The sequence below is a fragment of the Triticum dicoccoides genome, chromosome 4B (genome assembly GCF_002162155.2).
Source record: "Triticum dicoccoides isolate Atlit2015 ecotype Zavitan chromosome 4B, WEW_v2.0, whole genome shotgun sequence".
Taxonomy (NCBI): domain Eukaryota; kingdom Viridiplantae; phylum Streptophyta; class Magnoliopsida; order Poales; family Poaceae; genus Triticum; species Triticum dicoccoides.
The window spans coordinates 11446423-11460903 of record NC_041387.1 but is presented as its reverse complement, the minus strand read 5'-3'; the positions used below and the strand labels follow the sequence as shown (position 1 = coordinate 11460903).

The 14481-nt window shown below is 42.6% G+C and overlaps 1 protein-coding gene across 1 annotated transcript; it reads right to left on the bottom strand.

Annotated features, from left to right (window-relative positions):
* Positions 1–3137: 3137 nt before the first annotated feature.
* On the bottom strand, positions 3138–3649 carry LOC119293188 (auxin-responsive protein SAUR71-like). The gene has a single exon (XM_037571737.1). It carries the CDS (start codon positions 3582–3584, stop codon positions 3297–3299), a length of 288 nt encoding a protein of 95 aa, XP_037427634.1. The 5' UTR covers positions 3585–3649; the 3' UTR covers positions 3138–3296.
* Positions 3650–14481: the final 10832 nt, after the last annotated feature.

Genomic DNA, 14481 nt, shown 5'->3' with positions numbered 1-14481 from the left:
GTCCTTCCTGCCCCGAACGAGAAGATCGACCCTAGATTGCATCTTCATCTCATATTCTCCAAGGTCTAATAGATGGCTTCATCCATGGATCTCGATCAGATCCTGATGTGGGGCTAGTTCTTGTCGGCCCTCTGCCGCCACAAAGCCCTGGGTGGCTTGCGCCTCCCTGGACGCCAACTCCTACTTATCTTCCATGAAACCTGCCTCTGATGTGGTTTTTGATGCGTCACCGACACCGTAGAAGGCTGCAAGCTTGAGTGATTTGGCAACTGTCAACCGCATGATGTCGGTGTTTTGGGTTCATCAACATTGGCACCTCCATGGCCTTGATGACCAACCTGTTTGACACGGGGGATCAAGGCTTTCATGTTGGAAGAAGATTGGGTACTATCTCGCAAGCTCTTTTGAGTCGAGACCATTTGTTCCAGGGTGTTCTAGCAGAGAATGGAGTGAAGATGGTGTTTCACTGTTGGTTGTGCGTATGCGGTTTAGTATTGTGGCGATGTCCACATTAAAACCATGCTCGTGATGATGGTGAGCCGGACGTTTGGAGTTGCAGCAGTGTTCTCGGCAAGTGGGGGCGACGACACAGGGTGACTTCTGGTGGAGCTCTTTGAGCATCGTGTCTCAATTTCTGGGGTGAAAAATCTAGGTCTGACCTTTGTTGGTTGTACCTGGCAATGGCGGCTCCTTAGTCGTTTCCTTGTTGAAGGATTCTTCTGAGATTGGACATTCTCTAGGGTGAAAAAACCCTAGTTCTGACTATGTGGTTAGACCGGGCGACGACGGCGCTTGTGCGTTGTTACCTTCCTGGAGGCGTCGCTTTGGAGAACTTTTCGTGGAGTCAACGTGTTGCCTTTGGTGGTGGTTTGATCATGCTGCTGCGAGTCTCTGATAGCTTCGGTGGGGTCTCTCTTTTTTTTCCTTTTTTTCTTTCTTTTTCTTTCTCTTTTTGGCTGTGTGTATCCTTAATGTCTAGACTATGTCTTGATATTATGTTGTTGTAGAGGCTGGGTGTAATTGGTATCATCCTGATATTAATATTCGCTTTATCGAAAAATATGTGTGTGTATGCATCTGTGTTCATCTACACTGTATATATGCACTCTATCCATAAAAGAATGGACTAATCAAAGAACAGACTACATCAATGCAGAGAGAGAGAGAGAGAGAGAGAGAGAGAGAGAGAACGGACTACATGTATATATGCACGTATATTCATCCATGCTGTATGTCTTTTACAAATTTTCTGTAAAAAATGCATATAACTGGTGTTCGGGATTAACAAGCAGCTACTGGAAACCATAAGTGAAGTTTTTTTTTTTTTTTGAGAAATCACTATAGAGGATAGATTTTCCAACCAGGATATTTAGGAAGTAAAACTGAGCCAAAAACAAGCCCTCTCAGCGTTTTACGTTTCCGACCGTCCGTTTTGACAATATGGACATTTCTGATTGACGGATATGTCTACAACCATCTCCCTTGCATCTGTTAAGTACTGGCTCATTTATCCAATGGGTTGCTACTCCAAAGGTCAAAGCAAGAAACACTCAAACTACAAAGAACACGTGGTACATAATGATGATAATGGAGAAGAAAGTCATTTTTGTTGGGGCAAAAACTACATCATTCATGCATAGCCGTAACACCCAACAGAGGACCACCGTTCACACCAAGATTTAATTGCTAAGCCTCGTTTGTATACCCTGCACAACCAATTACCATACATGCATGGAAGATTTCAATATGGATAGGGTTAGAACTTGATCTGCGGGGCGGGGGTATTAAAGCTTACCTGGAAGATAAGACTATATGGAGTGAGTGAACTTGCATTCAAAACTAAGTTGTTTATTTGTTTTATATTTATGGTAAAAGAAACACTATTCACCCATGTGGCTGTTATATATGCTTCACAAGATTATTCCTCATTATGGTCACCCCTTTGCGAGGGAATCAGAAGAGAAAAAATAAATCTAGAGATGATTTCAACTTTCAAAATTTATTAATAGCAACATCAGAATCACAATGAACGAGAGACTGTCACATCAAGTTAACCAAGAATTTCGCTTTATTCCAACTTCAGGCATTGTGACAACTAAATGAAATCTAATCATTCTAGTACAACGTTCCGTTGTTCTGCGCTATTGGTCAACAGCCTACTAAATCCCCCCGGAAATCACATTTGGCAGCGAGACACGGAATTCTGCAAACGTGATGTGCTTACGGCACACAGTTTGAAAAAGCCCATGATATCAGACACGCTGGGAGGCATTGTCCAACCAAGTAAGTCTTTATAATTTTAACTATGAATGAGCCATCTTCGATAGAAGAAAATTTGCTTCATGTTCATCAATCTGGTCTAAAAGTGTGAATTCATGTGTTCCCATTAAAAGTGAATGCTATCATTGGAGCCCACATATTTACTACGTTGTTGATTTGCTACACCCGTTTCTTAATTAGTAGGAAGTTTGAATAACTATTTATTTAAGGACACATTTTTTTTAATTTAGGATCTGTAAGCTACATTGCTCTTTTGGATGACAAATGACACAACTAGACATTATTAATTTTCACCATCACATTGCCATTGAAAAAAAACATTTTCTTAGAGATATCATTGTGGCAAAAAGAAGAAAGATAAACAGTTGTAACTCGGGCTGAATATTTGCCAATGGACTGATATCTTTCCTCTTTTTTGGCTGCAGTCACTTTTTTGTACCATCCGATCATGATCCATCGGCCGAGAGCCTTTCTTCCTCCTCTCACCGCAACAAACCACCTCCGGCATCGTCGGCCGAACCTTAGGGCACACCCACCTGCGGCCGGCGATGGTACCTCTCATGCCTTGCTGCCTCCTCTGCTAGTACAACGCCAGTCCCAGTCCCACTAAACCTACCCATCTGTGGAGGACGCCCCCCCGGCGGCCCCTGGCAAGCCTCCCCCTCGGTTCCGTGGGCGATGCCGTGACCGGTCATGGCGTCCTCATCTCTTGCGGGACCAGAATTAATTGACTGGCGCTTCAAAAGAATCCAGGAGCCCAAAGAATAGTAAACGCGTGTAACTAATGGTTTGGGTTGTGATTTCAATGTCTCTCGTTAGGCACAATTGAAATGGAAGAACTAACTATAGTACAGTTCTTGCGCAGGTGGAGTTGGCACTTCAAATTTAACACGAATTTGTCTTTCACGTTCCTAATGTATTCATGTACAAAAGAACTAATATCAATCAAAGAAAGGACTTCGTATATCTAACTATACTCTTCTACATTGGCACTGCTGCATATGTACGCCCGGCGCCTAGTCGGCTCTGTGCAGCGCGCCGTCGACGACCCGGCGGAAGTGTCCCGCGTCGCACAGGATCCGCAGCACGCCCGGCTGGCCGTACCCGTACTGCTGCGCCGCCATGTCTAGGAGCTCCGCGATGCACGGTTCCCGGAGCAGCCTCACCGGAACCACCACGCGCGCGCCGCAGCCGGTGACCATCGGGACGTGCCCTCTCGGGACCTTCTCCAGCTCGTCGTCGCGGCACGGCGAGGCGCCGGGCGACCCCGACGACTCGCCGCCGCTCTTCCTCCTCCATGCCATGGCGATGAATAAGAATGTGTCAGGCCGGTCGATCGCCTCGACGTTGGAGACCTGGAGCTGCGGCGAGGCGCTGGTTTCTTGTGTTGATGATGAGGCCGAGCCAGTACATTTATACGGCCGGGAAGTGGAACGTGTGCTTCATCCTACGTAGGTGGTCAAAGTCATGGCGTGGATAGTCTCGTGGCCATGGCCCGACCTCGACGATCCTTCGGGGTGGATGGGAGTTTATTGCACTTGGCGGCTTCTTTTTGACCTGTGATGAGGAGCGGCGGTCGTGTGAAAGAAGTCCAAAATCTGGGGCCATCGAAAGGTTAGGTTCGTTGCATGGTGACCAAAAAAACGAGGGAGAAAGTAACCGGAAATCAAACTCTGATCCCCGAGGTCATCTCTTCTCCTATGAACAGTACATTCAAGACCGCTTAAGAAAAAGCGAAACAATCAGCGGTTAGATGGTTAGGTGAGCAGTGATATCCCCAGACCATCAGGGTTCAAGTCTTGATGCTTGTGTATGTACCGTGTTTAGAAAACCGTTCAAAAAACCGCTAAAAATGACAGTACATTTAAATGAAATGTTAAATAAATTTGAAAATCCAAATTTTTTTATACATCAAAGATGAATGACTTTTCTAGGTGCTTGCAAATTTTTACACAAAGATAGCATCCGAAAAACTCAGTACAAAAAACGAAAACTGAAACTTGAAATTTACTGCAACTTTGGACCTTTTTTAGCTCTAAATTTTTTTAGTGCCATTGTGAGGGTGTCCTTTTCGAATTTACTTGCATGTCCGCTTGGGGACATCGATTCTTGCCAACCCTTGGATCAATATAGTGTAAATATTGCAGATGGTTGAAAATACTCGTAGTGTCTAACTATCTATATCATGTAGGGCACAAGCACAAAAGAGTGTTGTCAATCGGCGACCCCTTCCTGAGCGTGGATAAGTATGATTGGACTCAACTTGGACCAGCGTGTTGACGACGCAAGATTTGGCAACTAACACGTTCCGGATTATTATAAGAAAAACAGTTAGAGTATGAGCATGGTTTCATGTACGACCTCCGTCCTCATTTATTGGTCTCCTTAGTATTTTGTGCCAAATTTTGATCATTAATTTAATTAACAAAATGTTAATGCATGTCACAAAATATAGTATCATTGAAAACTATGTTCAAATATGAATCCAACGATATGATTTTTTATGACCTGCATTTACATTTTATCAGTTAAATCTATGATCAAATTTTGGCATAAAATACGAATAGAACTAATAACCACGACGGAAGTAGTAGGTCGGCTAAAAGAATGGTGCACTTTTTTTGTGCCATTGGTCTTCATCAAATGACTGTTGTTTGCCTTCAAAAAAAATGACTGTTGTTTGTATTCTACCCCCAACCTCTTTCTTCTCCGAAACCGCCAACCACCACCGGTCGATCCACCTGCCGTCGTCACCCATGGCCAACGGCGCTCTCGCGGCCGGCTCGCTGCCTCACCCTCTCCTTATCGCCGTCCAACATCATGCAGCCGCCACCCTCGGTCATCCCTCTAAACCATCACGACGGCTAGATTCATTTCGGGAACCACGTCACACCCACCCGCACCTATCAACCAACGCCTTCCTTGCCTATGACGGTGCACCGATGCTCGCTACCACTCGCAGCGTCGTTCATCATCGATGTCGGCCTCGATCTGCGCTTTGTACTCTCTCCAAAATTGATTTGCACAAATTCAAAATTCGTTCAGACTTATAAATAGCCCGTGCGTTAAGGTATGTGTTTCAGTTAGGAGATCTTTTCTCTACAAAATGACTCAGATCTAGTGTAGAGGTGCATCTAAAGTACAAGGCACCAATGAAGAATGGCGGCACTGGTTCTTCCTGTGTGTAGGGTGTTGATGACTTGTTGCGGTGATCTTGGCAAGAGGAGGGGGGGAGCATAGGTGAACTGCATTTGTTGTGGTGCTCCTCGAGCACCGAGTCGCGATTTCCACGGTGAAAGCCCAATGTCTCGCCTTCATTGGTTGTGCCTGGCAATGGCCTTGCATACATAAGGCATTGTTTTGTGAAATCGGATTTTCTCCTGAGTGAAAACTTAAGATCTTCGATCGGACAACGACAATGCTGATGCATTGTTTTCTTCTTGAAGGCATCGTTTTTTAAGAATCGCTTTTTGCAGTTTTGCTGTTGTGAGTTTTTCATCACTGCGACGGGGTCTTTGTTTTATATTCCTCTCTTTTTATTTATTTTTCTTGGCTGTGTGCATCCTTGCTTGATATCTTTGGATATCTGGTTGGTGTAGAGGCTGGATGTAATTGATATCTTCGCAATATTAATATATTTCCTTTGTCGAAAAGAAATACAAAGCACAATGAACAATAGATCTCGGGACCAACGAGAACGACTACCATCATAAAACGAGCCGCGACGATGCGCCGGCGTCGTCCTGCCCAATTTGTCAAAGTCTGGCCAGTAAACGCCCGTAAGGCTGGTCATAGTGGGGAGTAACTTAGACTAGTAACATCCATATATTAGTAGTCTATATTACTACCTCTATAGTGCATAGTATCATAGATTAGTATCATAGATGGTCTCATTTATTGTCATGCATGACACATAGTAGCATCACATTTATTATGTTACGGTATCTACCTATGTTACTATAATTATCTTTTTTCTTTAATTTTCTGCCACATAAGCATGTTTGCGACTCCCAGATGCATGATACTACTTATGTTACCCCCGCTATGCCCAGCCTAAACCAGCTGCCTGCGGCTTCGGCGAGGGCTTCGGCGAGGAAACACACCACGCGTGTAATTGCCGCTCGTCGAACGGTTCAAAGAACCCAAAGCGACGGAGACAGATGCATGCTGGTCACTGCCGCTCGTGTGACCCGTTGCCTTTCGCGGCCAACTCGCAGGATGCGATCGTGCAATCTTGCTCCGTTTCCGTTATTCTCCATGGGGTGCTGCAGCGCGTGGTAAGGAATAGCGCTCAAACTAGTGGTTAATAGTGGCGATACAAGTTTGGAATTTGAATAGTATAGACGCACGTGCATCTATGGCAACTTCGCAACGTGTTTCTGAACCTGTCACGGGAAATACGCAACGTCGGTCAAGCAAAAAAGAAAATGAATGAGGGAACGTAGTTGGGCTAAACCTATGGCTAGGAGTCCAAATTTCAGTTCATAGAGTGCGATCACGAGACCTCCTATTTGACGCCTGTTTGCATCAAAAGGCCTGCCGGCTCATGTATTTCTAGGCCAACCTAGTTCGATCTATTCCTTAGCACGTGCGCCCTTCGTTCTTTTTTCATTTCATTTTTAACATGATTTAATGTATACGGATGAAGAAAAGTTCGAAAATTCTAAAACTTTTTTACGAATAAACAAAAATGTTCGTGGGCTATAAAATTTATGAAAAAAAATGCTCATGAATAATAGCTGTTCCAAAACTGAAAAGATGTTCACATGATTTTGGAAATTATCACAATTTCAAATTGTGTCTGAATTTCCACATAAATGTAGTGTTTTATATGTTTTGGGATTTTGAAATCTTATTATATTTCAAAAATATTAGCATAACATTCAAAAACGATGTTCTCGGGAAAATGTTCGGATAATTAAAAAAATCATATTTTTTTTCTAAAATCTTGAAGCGAAAGTGTTAAACATAAAAGAAACAAGTAAAGTAAAATTGAAAATAAACAAACAAGGAATAATGAAAAGGAAAAAAGGTTAATGATGAGAAAATGAAATTTGTTAAGTACTATTCCCTCCGTTCCTAAATATAAGGTGTATTAGTTTTTCAAAAAGTCAACTGTTGTCTATGTTTGACCAACTTTACAGCAAAATATATAAAGATTTATAATACTAAATATATAAAATGTAAAAATATAGTTCATGATGAATCTAGTGATAATGATTTGGTATTCTAGATATTGATATTTTTTTCTATAAACTTGGTCAAACTAAGAGAAGTTTGACTTTTTGGAAAGATAATACACCTTATATTTAGAAACGGAGGGGTAGAAAACAAGCCGGAGAAAAAAATAAACCAAAATAAATAGGTTAGCGAAGTATAGGTGTCCGCTTATTAAATAGAGGACGCCGACGTAAATGGATTGGTCAGCTCGCACTCCCCCGTGTGTTTGGACGTAAATTTGACATGGGACCACCTACATGTCGCATCCTGCGGCACGTTGTGAGTCATTCACACAAGGCACTGTCGTGGTTTTGTAATGACAGATGTCCTCGTGAAAGGACTTAGTCATGTGGCCATCGCCGCTAAGTAGTAGATTGAACGGGGTTGATCGAAATCAAGAGACAAAGGTTACCCAGGTTCGGCCCCTCACGGTGGAGGTAAAAGTCTACACCTGTTTGATCGTTATTGATGATGATGATCTCAAATACAAGGGTACGACTTGGCTAACCTAGCACTCGAGAGATTGTAACATAGTCCTTCTGCCTCAAGGGCTCCCCTTGATATATATAGATTGTAACATAGTCCTTCTGCCTCAAGGGCTCACCTTGATATATATAGGTGGAGGCCCTGGCCTTACAACAGATTCCGGGTCGTACTACGATCCGTGTCTTAGTATGTTTCCTACATGCCTTGTTTCCTAAGTAAGAAGCTTCCTTTGGCGTCATGACACACTAGCGGCTTGTACTTCTGGGCCGTGAGTCAGCCCATCTGGCGACTCATCTCCTGGGCTTGAACTCGTGGTCATCCCAGCCCATCATCAAACCACACCTTTATCAAATCGCAAAGAATGACTTGGCCCTAAACGGGCGGGTCATATCGTGGGGTTACATCCCCAACAGGAATCCATGAATGGGCCAGCCAAATAGCAGAAACCGCGAGCGACCGAAAGGCACTAGAGCATATAATCCAACAAACTAGTGCACTCGAGCGGGGGCGAACTTGCAACCGATGGCTACTGAACATTTTTTGTAATTCCGAAAAAAAATGAAACTACAATTTTTTTTTTGAAATTTTGCAAAAGCAGGGACATTTTTTGGAAAATATCAACCAAAATTAAAATTTTAATATTTTCCAAAATTCTGCACAATAGTTTAAAATTTCAAACAGTTTCTGAAAAAGAAAATAAATTAAAAGGGAAACAAAAAACAAAAACAAAAAAAATAATGGAATAAAACAAAAAAAGGAGGGAAAACCTGTTTTTAAGGGGTTAGGAAAGCTTGTTTCGCTAATCCTCTAGAAAGTTCCCAAAACCGTTCGAAAACCGCCTTTTATAGCAACTCTAACCTATCTATAATGAGTTCGCTGAAGGACCCTCCACATGGACCAGTCCACCTAACGAGTTCTTCTGTTTGTTTTTTATCTCATATTTTTTTTCTTAAAAAACAAAGTCGTCTTTTTTAGCCTAAAAACCTTTTTCTTTTTCTTCTTTTTTTTACTTTGTTCAGATCTTGGTTTTCTTCTGTTTTTTCTTAATTTTCCCTGTTTCTTTTCAAAATATGTTTGTACTAAACGGCGAGCATTTTTAAGATGCATATATTGAAATCTTTTTAGCATAAGGTGAAGTTTTTAGAAATGCAAACTGATTTTTTTTAGCATATGGTCAACATTTTTTAATACAATTGAAGATTGTTGGTATATAAATTGAACATTTTTTATATGTATGATGAATTTATTTAATACACCCAACATTTTTTTAAAGTTTGATGAACTTTTTTTAATATACTCTGAGCTATTCTAAATTCATATAGTACCACCGTCCGGAATTAGTTATCACTGAATGGATGTATCTAGACGTATTTTAATGCTAAATACATCCATAAGCATCACGTAATTTGAGACGGGGAGAGTACATAAACATTATAGAAAATATTTTTTTTATTTTTATTAGGTTATATGAACAATACCTGGATTTTTTGGGTGAAAACCCAATTCATAAACTGAAAGAAAACATAAAAATAGCTTCGCGAATAAGGTGGCCGGCCCATTCGCTGAAGGAACCTCCAGATGGGTAGGCCAAGATGAGTTTCATGAAAAAAATCATGTGAGTGTACATATTTTTCAAAAAAAATACTAGATACCCCAAAATTCAAACTAATAATCTTATTCATATTCATCACCATTTAAATAAACATATCATTTGAAAATTAAAATTATGAAAATACCTCTTACTAGGCCAGCTTCGTTCAGCCCATCAAATCTTTCATGATCGGAGAAAATACTATTAGGCGGGAGCTCCTGGTTGATGCTCGTGTGCCTATCCAAAAATTACTAGATACCCCAAAAAATTTAAACAAACAGTTTAATATACGTCGTTAATAATTACTCTCTCCGTCCGAAAATACTTGTCATCAAAATGAACAAAAAGGGATGTATCTAGAACTAAAATACATCTAGATACATCCCCTTTTATTCATTTTGATGACAAGTATTTCCGGACAGAGGGAGTACTAGATACCCCAAAATGAGTTTCATGAAAAAAATCATGTGAGTCTACATATTTTTGAAGATTTATGTAATACTGATTTGTTCGTACGTGAAAAGGATATATTACAAAAAGTACGTCACAAATGATAATTTTTCAAACGAACTCGTATTGGGGTATCTTAGAATATTTAATAAAGTATATTAAGAATAATAGATGGGTATAATCAATGCATACGAGAGGTATATTGAGGATGAGAGTACATACTCCCCGGAGTACAGAAAATTATCTGAGGCAGAAGCAAGCTATAGCTAGTAGTTGTTGCTGCTCTAGCGAATCCATGATTGTGTGTGAGGCGAAGGCACGCCAACTTTTTGCCTGTTTCTTCAAAAGAATAAAAAAATGTTGCCACTTGATGGTATGCAAACAGTGTGCGGCTCTTCCAAGATCGGGCCATCGGGGCCATGCTAGCTCGTGCTCGATCGACGCCTTGACTAGGGCTGTAAGAAAAGCTCGAGGCTCGTGAGCGGCTCGAGATCGACTCGTATTTTGGCTCGACTCGAGATCGACTCGAAAAGAAATGAGCTGAGTATGAACACTTTATTTAGCTTGATAGAGAAATGAGTTAATCTTGAGCCAACACTGGCTCGCTCGATTTTAGCTCGACAACTCGGTGTCATATAATTATGTTAAATAATCTGATGTATATTTAAAGGATATATGATAATTTATTGCCATATATGTTGTGTCCAATTTTTTCTCAATTTTACTTAGTAGGAAACATGGAGGCCTCTTAAGCGTGAGAAATTTAGCCTCAATGTGGTGCATGGTCAGTCATCTGTCAAATATTCTATTATTCTCAGCCAAAGTTTAAGAGTAGACGCACCTTCATTTTCTATCTTTCTAGTTCATTGATCCCTATTTATAAGGTGCTAGTATTTAGTTGAGAGAGAATAAGTCAAATTTTATAGTGGTTTTCTATGTTGTGTTGTTGTCTATAATGTTTGAAAAATTGCCTATTCATAAAATCATCTTATTACTTAGCTCGAAACTAGCTCGAGATCGGCTCGAGATCGATACAAGCTGAGCACGAGCTACTTTCTATGGCTCGACCATGAGCTTCTTTCAGTTTGAGCTCGCTCGAATTTTAGTATAATCTGAGCTGAGCCTAACCCAACTCACTCGAACTCGACTCGTTTGCAGCCCTAGCCTTGATGGGGTACCCACCCGGCAGAAAGCGATGCCATCCATACCGGACGTACCACTTCGAGGACGTGCGTAGAGTACGGATGGCCGGTGGCTAGCTCAATCATGTTGGCATGTCATAGTTGGAACGTTTTTCTTTTCTTCTTTTACTCCTTGTTGGTATAGTTGGAAGTTGGAACATTCTTGCACGTTGACTAGACGACACTCAGCTTTTGAGGGGGGAAAAACTTTTGAGCAACGCACTAGATAATCAGGTATGCATATCTCGACCTAGCCTTCCAAGGACAATATGACAACATGCATGCACGGCCGTCGTCGACTGATTATTTACACGTACACTTTTGTGCAAAAGGAGGAGAATAAGTTGGAAAACTACACGCCACTGGTGCGAAACGGGCGACACTTTGAGCTTTCGGGCTGAAGACAGCCCACTTATATGCTGCGCAAAGCATGCATACGGACGGACTAGTGGAGAGAAGTATATAGCCACATGGTGGACACATATGAGACGACACAATAAGGTTCAGACTTTGTTAGTACTCCCTCCGTAAACTAATATAAGAGCATATAGATCACTAAATAGTGATCTAAACGCTCTTATATTAGTTTACGGAGGGAGTACAAGGCTAAGCTAAGCCATCACGCACCAAGCAGAAATATTTGACCAAGCACAAACTACCACTCCGATGTATCAACTGATTGCAGCCGCTTATATTTCAAAATGATAATGCTTCGCTGAAAGAAGACTAAACGTCTAAAACACTTTCCCGTATGACAATCGATGAGACACCTTCGTATATTACAGAAAAATACTTGTTTCATACCAGTTTTTTTAGAAAAACTTTTAATACATTCATCTTCAGTCATGGTAGTACAGCGAACACTAGGAACAATTAAAATTACATCCAGATTCGACCACGTAGCGACGACTGCAAGCACTGAAGCAAGCTGAAGGCGCCGCCGTCATCGCCTCTCCCTCGTTAGAGCCGCGCAAACCTTGTTGTAAAAGACAGTCGGGAAGTCATCGTGCTAAGCCCCCATAAAACCAGCGCACCAGAACGGCAACCACCGCCGTTGAAGAGTAGCATAGATGGAAGGATCCGACCTGAAGACGCACGAACGTAGAGGAACTACGACAAGATCCGAACAAATCCACACCAATGACAGATCCACCGGAGACACGCCTCCACACGCCCACCGACGATGCTAGACGCGCCACCGGAACGGGGACTAGGTGAGGAGAACCTTATTCCATCTTTAGAAAGTTGTCATCATCTCATCTTTCTAAGCAGGACATAAACCCTAACAAAATTTAAAGAAATATCTAAAGACGGAGCCTTCTCGCTGGCAAGGGCTGGGATCCACCGCAGCGCCATGGCACTAAGGCCACTGGAGACGAGGCGGACCAGCGGCGGAGCCGGCGGAAAACAGAGGAAACCTAGCCTTTTTCTTTTCTTGTGGGAGGAGGCCAACGGATCTGCCAGACTCACGTATCACCGGCGGCAACTTAGTAATTTTGTTTGAATTTGTTGTATAGAAAAATAACTATTGCCATGAAACTGTTTTGTTAGGTGGCTGTTCGAGGCTCAAGGACAGATGCAAAATAGGAATGGGTTCATAAACAGGAATTTCAGGGGCTCTGCGTCTATTGTGCCGCTGCAGAGAATCTCATCTGTATTTGGAATTTTGGATACATATTAATCATCTGTTTCTGAAACAATAATGTGTACTAATTCACATAGTAGCCTCTCGGGGCAGTATCTATGTTTAGTGGGATGGGACACCACCACCTGCAGGGAAGGCAAGACAAGGTCAGGAGAAAACGCCGTCGGGGTAGGGACCATCAGTGTGGTCTACTAGAAAATAAACAAAATTGATACTGAAAAAGCTTTTTTTTAGAAAAATTGTGCATTTTCTTTTCAAAGCACCACGAGTGTTATTTTTTCATGAAGTTTTGCATGCAGGTTGAACACTCAAACATGTTTGTTTGCAAAAGATAGTTATTTTTGTTTGCTATTTGTTTGCATTTACTATTCACAAGGGTACTTGTGAGCAGAATGAATATCTAAAGAATTGAAGCCTATCAATATTTGTTACACACGAGTGACCCCAACATGAAACTACTCCTGGATCAATGCATTTAGATGTTCCGTGCAACGCACGGGCATCTTACTAGTAATTGTAACCATCAGAGAATCAATAAGACAGTTCATTAATTCTTGCAATTGTTTCTTCACGCGAAGGAATAAAAGTTGCTGCCAGTTGATAGTACGCAAACAGTGTGCGGCTCTTCCAAGATCGGGCCATTGGGGCCATGCTAGCTCGTGCTCGATCGACGCCTCGACGGGGTACCCACCCGGCAGAAAGCGATGCCACCGAGACTAGGCCATGCTAGAATCCGGCCGGACGTACCACTTCGAGGACGTGCGTACTGCGTAGAGTACGGACGGCCGGTGGCTAGCTCGATCATGTTGGCATGGCAGTCACTGGTGGCCATCGCAGGCGATCCCACCCACCCGGAGAACTAAACAAGAGTGAGTACGGACGGACGTGCGTGGCCTTGATCAGAATCAAACGGCTGAGAGCCTCAACGCCTACCTTCTCTCTAATCCCCACCATCCTCGACGCGGGTGACCACCCCACACCCGCCCACATGCGAAGTTGTGAAGCATCCGCCTCGCCTCCACCTGCATCGTCGTCATCTTTGGCTCGAGCTGGATCGATCAATTACAACATCACAGCTACCTGTCTCACCCTAGGGTGGCACTGCACAAGGTTCTGCAATCAAGCACCACGGGTATGCATCAAGCACAATGGGGCGACCAAGAAGTCTAGCAACACACGCAATAGTTTTCGCCATCCATTCTCGGCAAGTTGAAACATTTCAAGGAGTGCATACTATGACAAAAAAAGGGACATAGTTCGAAAGTGCTTCATCCCGAGCACACATGCTCCCTCGTGAACAATAAAACCCAAGAGTCGCTCGATCCAAGACAACTTTCTTTATATCAGGAATGCTTTGTGGAGGTCGCACAAGAACAAAGAGTTGGTTTTGATGCAGAAATTGGATACTGCAAGTACTTTTGATAATGCGTCTTCGAGTTACCTGCTCGAGCTCATGTCCAGGTTGGGGTTCGGTCAGCGGTAGTGTAACCTGATTGCTATGTTAGGGTCATCCGCCTCCTCTACTATCTTGGTGAATGAGCCTGGTTTGCGTTTTTGTAGCAAGCAAAGCCTTCGTCAGGGAGACCCTCTCTCCCTATCTGTTACGAAGTCCTCTCGCGACCGCGTCG